Source organism: Danio rerio, chromosome 21 (assembly GCF_049306965.1).
Source record: "Danio rerio strain Tuebingen ecotype United States chromosome 21, GRCz12tu, whole genome shotgun sequence".
Classification (NCBI taxonomy): domain Eukaryota; kingdom Metazoa; phylum Chordata; class Actinopteri; order Cypriniformes; family Danionidae; genus Danio; species Danio rerio.
The window spans coordinates 15,186,109-15,199,826 of NC_133196.1; the positions used below are offsets into that span (position 1 = coordinate 15,186,109).

Consider the following 13,718-nt stretch of genomic DNA (forward strand, 5'->3'; position numbering starts at 1 on the left):
GTTTATTATTAACGTAAATTTTAATCAGCAAACCAAAACGTAATATTTCTCTCTCACACACACACATTTTTTGCCCCATATTATTTACCTTATTAAAAATAAATAGAAAAAAATAAATAACCGACCATTTCCGCAAGGCAGCGACAGGACTGCACTTCCCAGAGTCCTCCGCGTCACATATAAATAAAACCTCGTGATGTTGTAACGGCACGGCACTCGTTTTGTTTCGGGCAGAGCGCCTGTCAGCTGTTGAGCTACTGTATAATGACAGATAAAATGTTTGCTGATGGGCAGTTGCTAATGAAAGTTGCATGTTTGTCATAAGGGACGTTTCGTCTGTGTTAAATTCCCTCGAACTCGTCTTTTGAGGACTTTTAAGAAGCGAGTTCATCATGAATGTAAGTAGAACTCGGTATGTACATTGAGATTTATGCTAATTATTGAACGTTCGCCTGTAAATTATTGTCAGTTTTTCACACTGGAGTTTATTAAAATGTGCGGGCGTTTAAATGACGTGTTTAGGTATCAGCTGTATTGTTTGTGCATTTTATGCTGCCATTTACGTAAATGAAAATGCTGGGTTATTTCATACAAATTTGGGTAACATATGGACATACTCAACAGCTTGGTTCAATTTGGGCTACAAATTCTATTTAAATACTTAAGCCAAAATTGGTTAAAATAACCAAGCGTGTTTAGAGTGTGTAAACCAAACAAAACAGTATTTTTATTGATTTTACCAATGTAAATTAGAGTTAGTTTTACTTTGGACTTTAAAATAATGAGTGTCCTTACATTTTATTCTGCCACTTGCATAAATGTATCTGTTAAAAACAAACAAACAGACAAAGCAGTGTTAGTTGGTTAAAAAATAAAAGTTGAATCTGTTGTTGGTTCTTACACTAAGGACATAGTTATTTTATATTAATAGTTAGTACATCTTTGCAAAGAATGACAGCCTTGTGCAGTTTCAGGATTTGAACACGACAGAATTACTCTTGTACTATTAGGATAACTCTCTTGACCTGTTTATATTCTAAAGTTTACAAAGCCACAGCATTTCACAAAGCAAATAATAGACGTATTGAATATTCATGCAGAAGCTCACAGAGCTGCTGTGAGATAACACTGTGAAGTCCTTGATACGACACATGTATCAAAAGACACTTGTCTCTGTTTGGCAAATGGCAATCTGTCTAGAGAACAGAAGATATGCTGTGCTAGACAATACACAATGCGAGTTCTCAGTCCAGTTATTAAATGCTTGAGATTTAATATGGAGCGGGGAAAAACGAACATAATATAGAAATAAGTGAAGTAATTTAAATTTTCCCTGGGGCTTAACACAAGTAATAGTTTAAATGATTTTGCTTTTAAACTAAATAAACATAAGAAATTTTTCCTACCATATGGCAGCAACATATGGCAAAAAAAAGAGAATTAATTCTAATAACATTTGTCAGTTAACTGTTCTAGTTCAATTTTATTTAGTAAAATGTGTTTAGTTTGCAGGTGTTAGATTGGAATTAAATTAAGTGCGTATTTAGCATATTGACTGTTAATCAACATTATAAAACAAAATAATAATGAATATTATTGAAATTAATTAAACTTTTCAGAGATTGTAAAATGATTTTTGGTTAAACATAATTCATGACTTCAGTCAATTATACATGCTTTTTGAATCATTAAAATATTTTAACCAATAAAATGGAAAAAAAAAAGAAAATGAAAAAGAAAATAAACAAAACCTGACTATTTATATACTGAAATAAAATGAATCGCATCAAAAATGCAAGTTTGTTTTGACAATATACATGCGTGTGTGCATACTGTCTATATTTATTATGTAAAAATAAATACACACCTGCATGCATATATTTGAGAAAATGTTTATTTATATGTAGATATAAAATATGTAATACAAATTATAAATTAAATATCTTTTGTGTAGTTTTGTTTATCTGTTTGAGAGTGTATTAGATATATACAATATATAAGCAGACTTTAATTTGGATGTGATTAATCACATTTAATCTTTGCCCAGCACTAATTCTTTGTATTTAAATGCAAATAATGTCAGTAAAAATGTATTTTATTTCAAGTCAAACCCATATTCATATTCTGGATTTAGTTAATAACATAATACCACATCTCTGTACGGAATTCTCAAATTTTGCTTGTGAAGACAGGACATCAGATGCACTCTTGATTACAGCAGGACCTGGAATGTTCGTCCTGAGCACAACAGGGACCTCCTTGTTTCCTTTTGCACACTTGCTATTACAAGCTTTTTTTTTTTTTTTTTTTTTTGCGTCAGTCTTCAAGGTGCTGTTTCATGCAACTCATGATGCGTCACGAGTTCATGCTTCCTCTTCCACACCTGCATGGAGGACTGGAAGAGCTGTATCAGCCACCAATCCAGTCTCCAAGATCATTTAAGCAAATCGATTGAATAGAAAAAAGCAAGGATATGCATGTGGGTAGCACTGAATTCTTTGTAGTTTGGATTAATATTAGATTGTCATGGACTAGCAGGGTTAAATCAAATGAGCTGTTTTGACGAGGTAATAGGAGCGTTATTAATGTCTGTTTACAGGCTCTTCCCTTGGGATTGGTTGAAACAAAGCCGGGTCTTAAATGGAAACACGTCAATATTTACAAGCCTGCTTATTATGTGATGCTTGTGTTGTGTCTTTTTCAGATGTACTTTGAAGGTTCCAGTAATGTCACGCTGTTGTTTAATTTCTGGAACGTGCATGGACCTGCAGGTACAAACAAGACCCAACATGGTTATACATACACAAAATGACCAAACCAAACAGTCTTGCTTTATTTTTTTTCCTGCATGCTCAAAACCAAAAGTTGTTTAACTTGTTTTCTTGTACACGTGATTTCATATTTAAGGTACAGTAAGTAAAGGCATCTGTTATTTTCACATTATATTATTTGTATTATATTTGTATTATTTCATATAAGGTTCAATATTTTTATGTTTTAATTTTTTATTTTAGTCTTTATTTCTTTAGTTTTGCAATCATTAATTATTCAACTAATTACTTACATTTATTGTTAAAACTTTACAGGTTGTATTAGTTAATGCATTTACTGATATGAACAGTCAATGAACAATATATTTTACAGTATTTATTCATCTTTGGTGATGTTAGTTAAATGTAATAATGTTGTTCACTGTTAGTGTGTTAACTGTGCATTAACTAGCAAGCAAGAATTAGGATTTTAAAGCATTTTTTTTTATGTGAAACGATGATTAATAAATATGAGTATTGTTTCATGTTAGTAAATAAATAACTCTTAACATAAACCTTAAAGTGTGACCAAATTCATTTAGTTAGCTGCCAAAAACATGCTTCTATATTTATTTCATGAAATACATTTTATATTATTGGAACTGTATTAATTTTTAATCTCATGCTGATTTCAATTTTGTAAGATTTATTTAACAAAAAAAAAAACAACAACAATTCAAGCTGCAAAATGGATGCAAATGTATGGAACAAAATCAATGCCAAAAGTCTTGAATTAAAAAGCTTGTTGAATATCACAAACTGAAAAAAATAATACACCGTATTAACAAGTTCTTGCATTTTAATGACTTGAATTCCAGGGTTTGTATTTTTAGGTCCTGAAATTTAACATATCTGTTTATTTAAGCTTTGAATATTTCAACGAAAAATATTTCAAACACGTTTTCATACTTAAAAATTCAATAATTCATATTCAATTTTCAGATTTCACTTACAAAATATTCAATACCCTTTAAAAATACGATGTATAATATTCAAATGGTAATTTTCAGTTCATTTTATTTCAGTTCAAATATTCGCTTCCATAAATTCAGTGGATCAAATTCGACTGTTAAAATTCAACATTACATCCGGGAACTGCAGGAAAAGCAATAGATTGCAGATTGAAGATCGCCAGCTGCTCTAGCTTTCACCAGCAGGTGGAGATGGAATAATGTAAGATTTTTAACCCAGTAAACAGGCAAGAAAAAGGCTATTAAAGGCACAAAAGTAGCATTTAATATTAATATCAATGCTTTGGACATTATAAATGATAAAAAGTATGAGTAAAATGAGTAAATGAGGTTTTAGTCATCTATATTTGCCCTTATGTAACGGAAGCCAGCTGGTGATCGCGTAAATCTCAGTTCTCGGATCCAGTGACAGACGTTGTTCTGCAATCTTATCGGAGCTTGTCTCCCATGCCAGCTCGCTCCCTGCTCGGACCGGTGCAGTTACTTGCACATAAACCGTCTTTTGATGAATATGATGTTACACATTTTCTATCTTTATTGACTCTTTCTTCCATAGACGCGAAGTATTATATTGAAAGAATATAAACGTAAGAGAAACAGGAGAGGAAATATTATAATAATACAAAATAGATAAACATTGACAGGGCTAAGAACAATTACGAACAAAGATATTCAAAAGCAGAGAGATTTTATGAGAATGTCACACAAAACAGTTTACTTAGAACTGTTAAACAGTGTTCAGGTATGATTTAAGGTTGGTTATGGATGGGGCGTCTGATTTAAAATAATTTAACAAAACGTGCGAATGCATTAAAGGAGCGTCTTCAGTTATTATTTAAACGCAGCTATGTCAGGATTGGGATAGGTTATATAATTCCATTATTTAAATTATGATTGTTAATATTAATATTTTATGACATGTATTTGGGCTATTGCGCTTAAATAAGTCATCCTTCTAAATTAATATTTCTATTTATCCTTTTTATCACTCTGCCTGTCTTTCTCTTCTTTTTTTTCTAATTATTGGGGTTCTGCCACGGTTAAACGTTTGCAAAATGTCTTAGTTTGTCCAGAATATTGTTTTATTGTTATGTAGCCTATAGGCGAGAAAAATGTATTAACGCAAATGCAATGTCGCAGCCAATTATAAGTAATAAAATGAGTCGCCTGTGGTTTGATAATAGGCAGTTATAACTGACTTTAATTTGTTTTCAGTATTAAATGAGAAAACCAATATTTATAACTTTTCAGCAACCGTTTGTATTTTATGATTAGCAATGTTGATCTTTTTTGCAGTTATTAAACATATAAACTTATTTAAACTGGTTTAAATTTAATATAGTTGTCACTTCAGCTAGTTTCATAAGATTAATGTTCAGAATGCGTGGTTTGACATGCGTGGTTGAGGGGTTCCTGCAAAGCAGCTCTGTTCATCATTATGGAATCATTACTGAGCTGTAATCGCCATCTACTGGAGAGAATGTATTTGCTCATTTATTCTAATAACTCTTTTCGGCAAGTCTGTTTTATGATTTCACAAAGTCAAACAATTATGTTTTTATTTTATATTTTGAGATGATCATATTTAAATAAACAATTGCTAGGGTAGCTAAGTTTCTTTTTTCTTGTTTTAAAAAAAATCAGTAGCCTATAAAATCATAATTTTTGCTTGACAAAGTTATTGGTTTAGGATTCTGGATGCATTTTTGCTAAATGAGTGTTGGATACTCTCACACTAGTTAAATCAATTATATTATCAGAAATGACAGATATAAGAAATCCATTAATATTCATCACTCTTTTTACAATTATACAAGCAATTTCGCGCCGACGTCAGCTCCACTTTCGGAAATGGTAAACAGCAAGGTGTTATTCATATAATCCCAAGCATGACATGTCATGATAATAATCGAAACACTTATGTAGGCTATTCCTATGATTAGCCAAATGTCATGACTTTCACTTTTATTTTACATTATTATGCACAAGCCCAGATATCACCTGAAACTTCGTAAGAATTCCTATCATATATTGGCAGCCATCCAGCATCTCTTAAGTATGATATGCGGCGCTCTGACCCGCCACCGGAGCTCGCGGCCACTCGTTCGACTTTGTCGTGTGCAAGCCACACCACACATGCAAAAAAAACGTCAATCATTTCATTCATTCATCAATTCATTCATTTTCCTTCTGCTTCGTCTCTATTTTAGAGGAAAAGCAATATTCTGGACAAACTAAGACATTTTGCAAACGTTTAACCGTGGCAGAACCCCAATAATTAGAAAAAAAAGAAGAGAAAGACAGGCAGAGTGATAAAAAGGATAAATAGAAATATTAATTTAGAAGGATGACTTATTTAAGCGCAATAGCCCAAATACATGTCATAAAATATTAACAATCATAATTTAAATAATGGAATTATATAACCTATCCCAATCCTGACATAGCTGCGTTTAAATAATAACTGAAGACGCTCCTTTAATGCATTCGCACGTTTTGTTAAATTATTTTAAATCAGACGCCCCATCCATAACCAACCTTAAATCATACCTGAACACTGTTTAACAGTTCTAAGTAAACTGTTTTGTGTGACATTCTCATAAAATCTCTCTGCTTTTGAATATCTTTGTTCGTAATTGTTCTTAGCCCTGTCAATGTTTATCTATTTTGTATTATTATAATATTTCCTCTCCTGTTTCTCTTACGTTTATATTCTTTCAATATAATACTTCGCGTCTATGGAAGAAAGAGTCAATAAAGATAGAAAATGTGTAACATCATATTCATCAAAAGACGGTTTATGTGCAAGTAACTGCACCGGTCCGAGCAGGGAGCGAGCTGGCATGGGAGACAAGCTCCGATAAGATTGCAGAACAACGTCTGTCACTGGATCCGAGAACTGAGATTTACGCGATCACCAGCTGGCTTCCGTTACATAAGGGCAAATATAGATGACTAAAACCTCATTTACTCATTTTACTCATACTTTTTATCATTTATAATGTCCAAAGCATTGATATTAATATTAAATGCTACTTTTGTGCCTTTAATAGCCTTTTTCTTGCCTGTTTACTGGGTTAAAAATCTTACATTATTCCATCTCCACCTGCTGGTGAAAGCTAGAGCAGCTGGCGATCTTCAATCTGCAATCTATTGCTTTTCCTGCAGTTCCCGGATGTAATGTTGAATTTTAACAGTCGAATTTGATCCACTGAATTTATGGAAGCGAATATTTGAACTGAAATAAAATGAACTGAAAATTACCATTTGAATATTATACATCGTATTTTTAAAGGGTATTGAATATTTTGTAAGTGAAATCTGAAAATTGAATATGAATTATTGAATTTTTAAGTATGAAAACGTGTTTGAAATATTTTTCGTTGAAATATTCAAAGCTTAAATAAACAGATATGTTAAATTTCAGGACCTAAAAATACAAACCCTGGAATTCAAGTCATTAAAATGCAAGAACTTGTTAATACGGTGTATTATTTTTTTCAGTTTGTGATATTCAACAAGCTTTTTAATTCAAGACTTTAGGCATTGATTTTGTTCCATACAAATGCATCATTATTTTATATGACACTTTTTATTCAAATGAGCATGTTGCTGTGTGAATACCTTGGCTTCATGCCCACAACCAAATCACAATACAGCAGCAGTCTTGCTTGAGTGACATCGCTTAAACATCAGGCACACAATATATTGTAATAATTTACAGCGTACTTTGACTGGTGGAGTGGTTAACGATCTGGGGTAGAAATCAAACGTTTGCAGATTCCGGGAGTCTGTCAGGTGTTATGGCTCACATAAAAGTGTCATTGTCACCTTTAGCTTCAAATCAGAATATCGGGTCAGTACATTCAGTTTTTATTTATTTTTCATTTTTTGTAGAAAATACAGACAAGAGTCATTTTTCATGTGTTAAAGGACAACACAATTGTTTTGGAAATAGGCTCAAGTCACCTAGATTTTTTTAATCTATTCAGCCATTCTCCCGGTCTGGCAGGAGCATCTTTAGCTTAGCTTAGTACAAATCAATAAATCGGATTAGACCATGAGCATCTGGCTCAAAATACGTTTTGATAATTTTCCTATTTAAATTTTGACTCTTCTTTAGTTACATTGTGTACTAAGACTAACAGAACAAAACTTGCTATTATCTAGGTCGATATGACCAAGAACTATACTCTCATTCTGTCATAATACAGGAAGTTTGCTACCATTCCCTGGCTGCAGCAGACGCTAAGATATTACGCACTGATGTTACCTAGTAACTAAGCTGGCAACTATTTCAGACGTTGTGCAAAAAGTTCCCTGATTATTACTAGAATTATTATAATTTAAATATATTGGATTTATCTTTGTGAAACTGTCCTTCATAATTTATTATTAGTGTGGGGAAAAAGTTGAACTGCTTGTTGTGAAAAACAGCAAAACATTTAGATGAATACAAATGTTCAAATGATTTATTAGATAACTTAATTCAGTCTTTGAGTACATTTAGAAATATTTGTCTTTTTATTGTTATTTTTTAATCATTATTATAGAAAAGTCATATTAAAAAATGTTGTAAATTTTATCTGGTTTTACCATCAAATAGCCAGAAAAACTGATAAAGCTGACTTCTCAAAACTCTCTCTCTCTCTCTCTCTTTATACACATTCATATATATGTGTGTGTGTGTGTGTGAGTGTGTATGTGTGTATGTATGTATGTATGTATGTATGTATGTATGTATGTATGCATGCATGTATGTATGCATGTATGTATGCATGTATATATATATATATATATATATATATATATATATATATATATATATATATGTATATAAATAAATAATCTATGTGATTTACTACAGTTTAACCACTATTAAAGTAAGTTTACCTGTATAAACCTGATGGCCAATATTTACACTTAAACATTTTTGCTTGAGCAGTTTAAAGCCAACACTTTCCCACCAGATTTTGCACTTTTAATTGAACGTATGAAAGACTGATAGCTGTTGTTTTTCTTTCTATAGGGATGGTGCTGTCAGTGTTTGTAGTTCTGCTACTCACAGTGGTGTACGAGCTTCTGAAAGTGTGGAAAATCACCGTTGGGAAACAGAAGTCGTCCCCCAACACAAGTCCCTCCACTGCAATGTCATTCTCTCAAAATAAGCAGTCCTGTTTTGCCACTGTCATCAAGTGTCAGGAGGGAAGCAGTTCTCTGGCCAACAGCCCTTCTGAGGTCTCATTAACTCCCACTGAGAACACAGACAACGCTGCTGACTCCAGTACAGCTGCTAAGAGGAGGAGGTGATGCTTACAGGGCATTCAGAACACACAAATGAGCATCGGCTTTCCAAGAAATGTTTTGATCAGGCGTATCAAAAAAAAAAAAAAAGTAATTTTAACATATTTAACCCTTATGTTCTGTTGGGGAGGTTTTCATCCACTCTGGAGTAATTTTGAGTCTTAATTTGGCCACAACTTTTTCTGTGTTTCAGCTAGAAGAATGATTTTTGGTGGTAAATTTTATTTTAACACATATTTTGAGAAAATGTTTTGATTTTTTTTTTAAAATACACTCTGGGCAATTTTACTACCCTTTTATTATGTTCGAGATGAAAACATCCACTAAATGAAACTGCTGTAAAAATGCATCAGATTAATATTTTTTTTCCTTTTTTTTTTGTATAAATCTGTTAATCAACTTCAGTCCTGATCAAAACTACTAAATTGTTTACAAGATGACAGGATTTTAACTCTTTAATTGCCAAATTCATATATAAATGATATATATATATATATATATATATATATATATATATATATATATATATATATATATATATATATATACACAATTATTTTTTATAAAAAATTAAGAAATTAATAAAAAGTTAATAAAAAATAATAGTAATATATATTTATATATATATATATATATATATATATATATATATATATATATATATATATATATATATATATATATATATATATATATAAATTCTAAATAATATTTTTTTTAATTATTAAAAATAATATTACAAATAAATTACACAACATAAATATTGACTTTTGCCAGAATGCAAAGTAATAAACTGAATTAACTAAATTCTGACTTTTATAATTTCTCACATTTCTTTGGCTACATTTTTACATTTTTTTGGGAGTTGTAATTTTATTTTTTGCTGTTTCTCTCAATACTGACTTTAAAACTGCTGAAAATTGCATAATAATAATAATAATAATATTTAATATTAATAATAGCAGCACTTCCGGATGAAAACTCAAATCTGCAAGAAAATCCTAATGTACTTTTTTGGGGGGGAAATTTAAATCTTTTTTGTTGTGTGATGGTCGTGCCTGAAAATCCCAGTAATGTAGATCAGCAGTGTCTAAAATACCCCGTCATGTCATTAACAAAAATCCCACTTTGAATGTCAGTTAAATCACATTTTCTTTATTCTGATGCTCAGTTTGACCTTCCCAAATTCCTAAATTAGTTAACAATCATGTGATTGGCTGATCAGATATTCAAATAACAAGCAGTTTAACAGCAGTACCTAATACAGTGGCCTTAGAGTTGATTCACACCTCCAGCATTGACAGCTAACAGAGCTCCACGTTTGTGTGTTCAGGTGGATCCTGCACTGCCTCCAGACCGCAATCCACATCGTCCAGGTCACCCTGGGCTACATGCTGATGCTCTGCGTCATGTCCTACAACATCTGGATCTTCCTGGGCGTCATCACGGGCTCCGTCTTGGGATACTTTGTGGCTTTTCCTCTCCTGAATCACACTTGAGAAGAATTAAAACAGCCGGAAAATGTTAATCTCCAAACACTGAGGACTCAAGAGCAACAAGAAAGGTTTTAGATTTTTGCCATGCCAGGTTTGTGAGCTCATGATATTGAGATACGACATCTAAACGTTGTTTTTAAAGATGATGCTCTTATTATTTGAAATCTGACAATAACCAGTTGTACAATTGGTTGAAAAGACTTTAAATGTATTTGAAAGCTCATTGTGAACACATTATCTTACATTAAGATTGGTGTTGAACGTGATTTTAAATTTGAGGTCACATTGAACACGTAAAAACAGTTTTAGATTTTGTGATATAAGTAACAAGCTAACTTTTCAGATACTCAAATGAATGTTTAGCTGCTGGCTGTTATTTTGGGAAATTGCATTGCATCACGTTTGATATTAGTGTCGCAGTAAACTTCTTACATGACTTAACAGCAGGCGTACGCTTGTCATGCTGGAAATGACTGCCGAATGTGGAACAAAAGCATTGGTTTAGAAGAGAAATGCAAATCATGTGGCCTTAGTTAATGTTCAGCAGGAACACAGAGACACTGAAACTAATTGACTGACCGAGAGAAGAAACTGGAGACCTGCAATTCTCACCACAAGCATTTAAATGTGCTAGTCATAAAAATCACACACACACACACACGCACGCACGCACGCACACACACAGGTGTTTTTTGTTGGTTTGGTCTCTACTGCAAGTGGTCATCATTTTAAAATGGTTTTATCAAATTAAATGATCTGGTCTAAATTCTTTTGTCTTTTTCTTTGTATAGAGGAGATGAGTTGCACTGTACAGATTTTAGATTTCAGCCAAAGCTGTCATGTACTTCCTATTTTTTCTGTGAACTTAGTTCCAGTTCCAGTATTTAGACATTGTAGACAAAATTATTAGCCCTCCTGTGAAATTTTATTTATTTATTTTTTTTAATATTTCTCAAGTGCCATTTACGTGAAGATTTTTTTTCAGCATTTTTAAAATGAGTAATTTCAATAACTAATTTTGATCAAAAATATAGTAGCATTCAGCTTTACATACTAATTAAAGGTGCTGTATGTAAGTTAGACTTTTCTAAAGCATAAAAATACCATAATATGTTTGCAGATATTTAAGAAACATGCCAAGAGAACATTCTTGTTTATCTGGAAAATAATGCTGAAGTCAGATATTCTGCATTGACGATGTGTTTTTTCTTGCTGGAACGCTCTCTTTGTTTTGGTTCTTTTAACCCACCCAATGCCAGTTTAGTAAATTAAATTTCAGCACTGCGGGTTACCTTGTTGGAAAACCACATATTTCATTCAGTCAGGAAGACTCTCAAAGCATGCATCCGTGACCTAAATGTGACCTCCCGTGGACTGTAGCAGACTCTGAAATGAGACGCAGATTCAGAGTTACACTTGAGGTTATTAATAAGCAAATAATATAAATATTAGGATTGTAAACATTAGGTGAGCAGGTTACATTGTAAACCCGTGTCCTAACAACACACTATGTGACGAGATTTGCAGTGATGAGGTAAGGTTTATAATCTATTCTATACATATTAAACCTCTTTAACATTATTAAATGTAGATGCTGAATCACTATGTGTTGGTTTTGAGTCACAGTCCTCAAGTTCAATTTTAAACGGTTTATTTTATTTTCGAAATCTGAGGTGAACTATCTGCTGCTGCTTTCAGTAGTATGGCAATAAATGTCAGTAAAATGGCATTCAGATTTCTGTTGTTCAGCTCTAACAAAAAATTGAAGCCGTTTGAATAGATCAACTCCAGTTGTTGGTAATGGCAAAAACTCGTTTTAATATGGAAAATAAACCTTCTCTCAGGTGTCGTTGCTATTGAACACTAATTGCCTCGAACTAGGCCAAAGCATGCTTGTCCCCCCTTCCGTCTCCCTTGACGGGCCATGAGGGGTCTGCGTCTTTAATAAACTTTGTCAGTTTGCGTTCACTGAACAGTAAGAATGATTAATAAATCCATATAAAACAATCCCTTAAAAGTCACGTCTCACTTTCAGTTTCGGGCTTTTGCACTCACACACAAGCGTACCATGCCAAAGCCCAAGTGAAACGCGCTCAGGCCCACCTCTTCCAACCGGGCCAGGGCCTGCCAAGTGAACCGTGTCTGAGCCAGATTCAGCGCGCACACTTCTCAAACGATCCAGGAAACGGGCCTGGGCACGGTTCGGATAGCATAGTGCGAGTACGCCCTAAATCACCCTTTAGGCTTGACAGTGAGACTCGCTCCTCCTCCTGAATCTGGCAACCTGCGCTTGTGTTTGTTTTGATCCAGGAATGCAATACCAAGTTCAACCACTGGGTGTCAATCTAACATACTGCACATTTAAAGGTATAAATAGACAAGTTTGTGCTTTAGCCATTCGGAAAAAAAAAGAAAGTCACACTAGTACCTATTCAGTCAAAAGTGACCGACCATAGGAAATGAATGGGAAATTGTGTGTACAATCTACAAATTAGCCAGAATGTTGAGAAAGAGAGAGAAAAAGAAGTATACAGCAGTGGAGGGGTGGATCTCTTCAACAAAAAAAGTGGTATATCAACACACCCACAAACACAGAGATGCACACAAACATGCACACCTATGAACCACTGTGTGTAATACACAGTTTTGACAATATCTAAACTCCAAAAGAAAAGCTCACAGTAGTGAAATTGTGAGCCTCTAAAACAAAGGCTGAAATAAACTGACACACGCACCCACCTATGACTTAAAAAATGCTTATGTCGAAATAAATCTCTGTATGTTCTATAGAGAGCTATACAGGCATCTACTGTAGTGTTTTACACTGACATTACACTGCTTTTTCTTTTCTTTTTTGTTTTCAACCAGATGGAGATAATCTGCTTCCTCAAAATTTTATTTAAATGGGAGAGTCTCTATTCCAGTTAGAAATACTGTACCAATTAAAAGTATAATAATAAATAAAATAATAATCATTTTAGAAATCCCATTGTGTTTAATAGTGAAAAAGTTTTATAATAAATTACTGCATGAATATTATTTCAACCTAATCCTCTCAATGCAAAATGAATAATTAAACAAAAAAATAAAAGTAAAATAAAATAAATAAATATATATATATACACTAAACAATTTTT

General features: G+C 32.8%; 1 protein-coding gene across 3 annotated transcripts; it reads left to right on the plus strand.

Moving 5' to 3' along the window:
• Positions 1-206: 206 nt before the first annotated feature.
• slc31a2 (solute carrier family 31 member 2) lies at positions 207-11,347 on the plus strand. Of its 3 annotated transcripts, none has more exons than XM_009295248.5 (4): positions 207-412; positions 2,705-2,771; positions 8,811-9,087; positions 10,419-11,347. In XM_009295248.5, exons 2-4 carry the CDS (start codon positions 2,705-2,707, stop codon positions 10,582-10,584), a joined length of 510 nt encoding a protein of 169 aa, XP_009293523.1. In that variant the 5' UTR covers positions 207-412; the 3' UTR covers positions 10,585-11,347. The 3 variants fall into 3 exon arrangements, with proteins under 3 accessions (XP_009293523.1, NP_001185678.1, XP_009293522.1); NM_001198749.1 differs by having other exon boundaries at positions 215-398; XM_009295247.5 differs by lacking the exon at positions 207-412 and adding an exon at positions 2,319-2,479.
• The last annotated feature ends 2,371 nt before the right edge of the window (positions 11,348-13,718 follow it).

Bases quoted from the DNA above. Each gene is read 5' to 3' on its own strand.
- slc31a2 (NM_001198749.1), top strand. The intron at 2,772-8,810 runs GTACAAACAAGA...TTCTTTCTATAG, and splicing joins GAACGTGCATGGACCTGCAG to GGATGGTGCTGTCAGTGTTT. The intron at 9,088-10,418 runs GTGATGCTTACA...TTGTGTGTTCAG, and splicing joins ACAGCTGCTAAGAGGAGGAG to GTGGATCCTGCACTGCCTCC.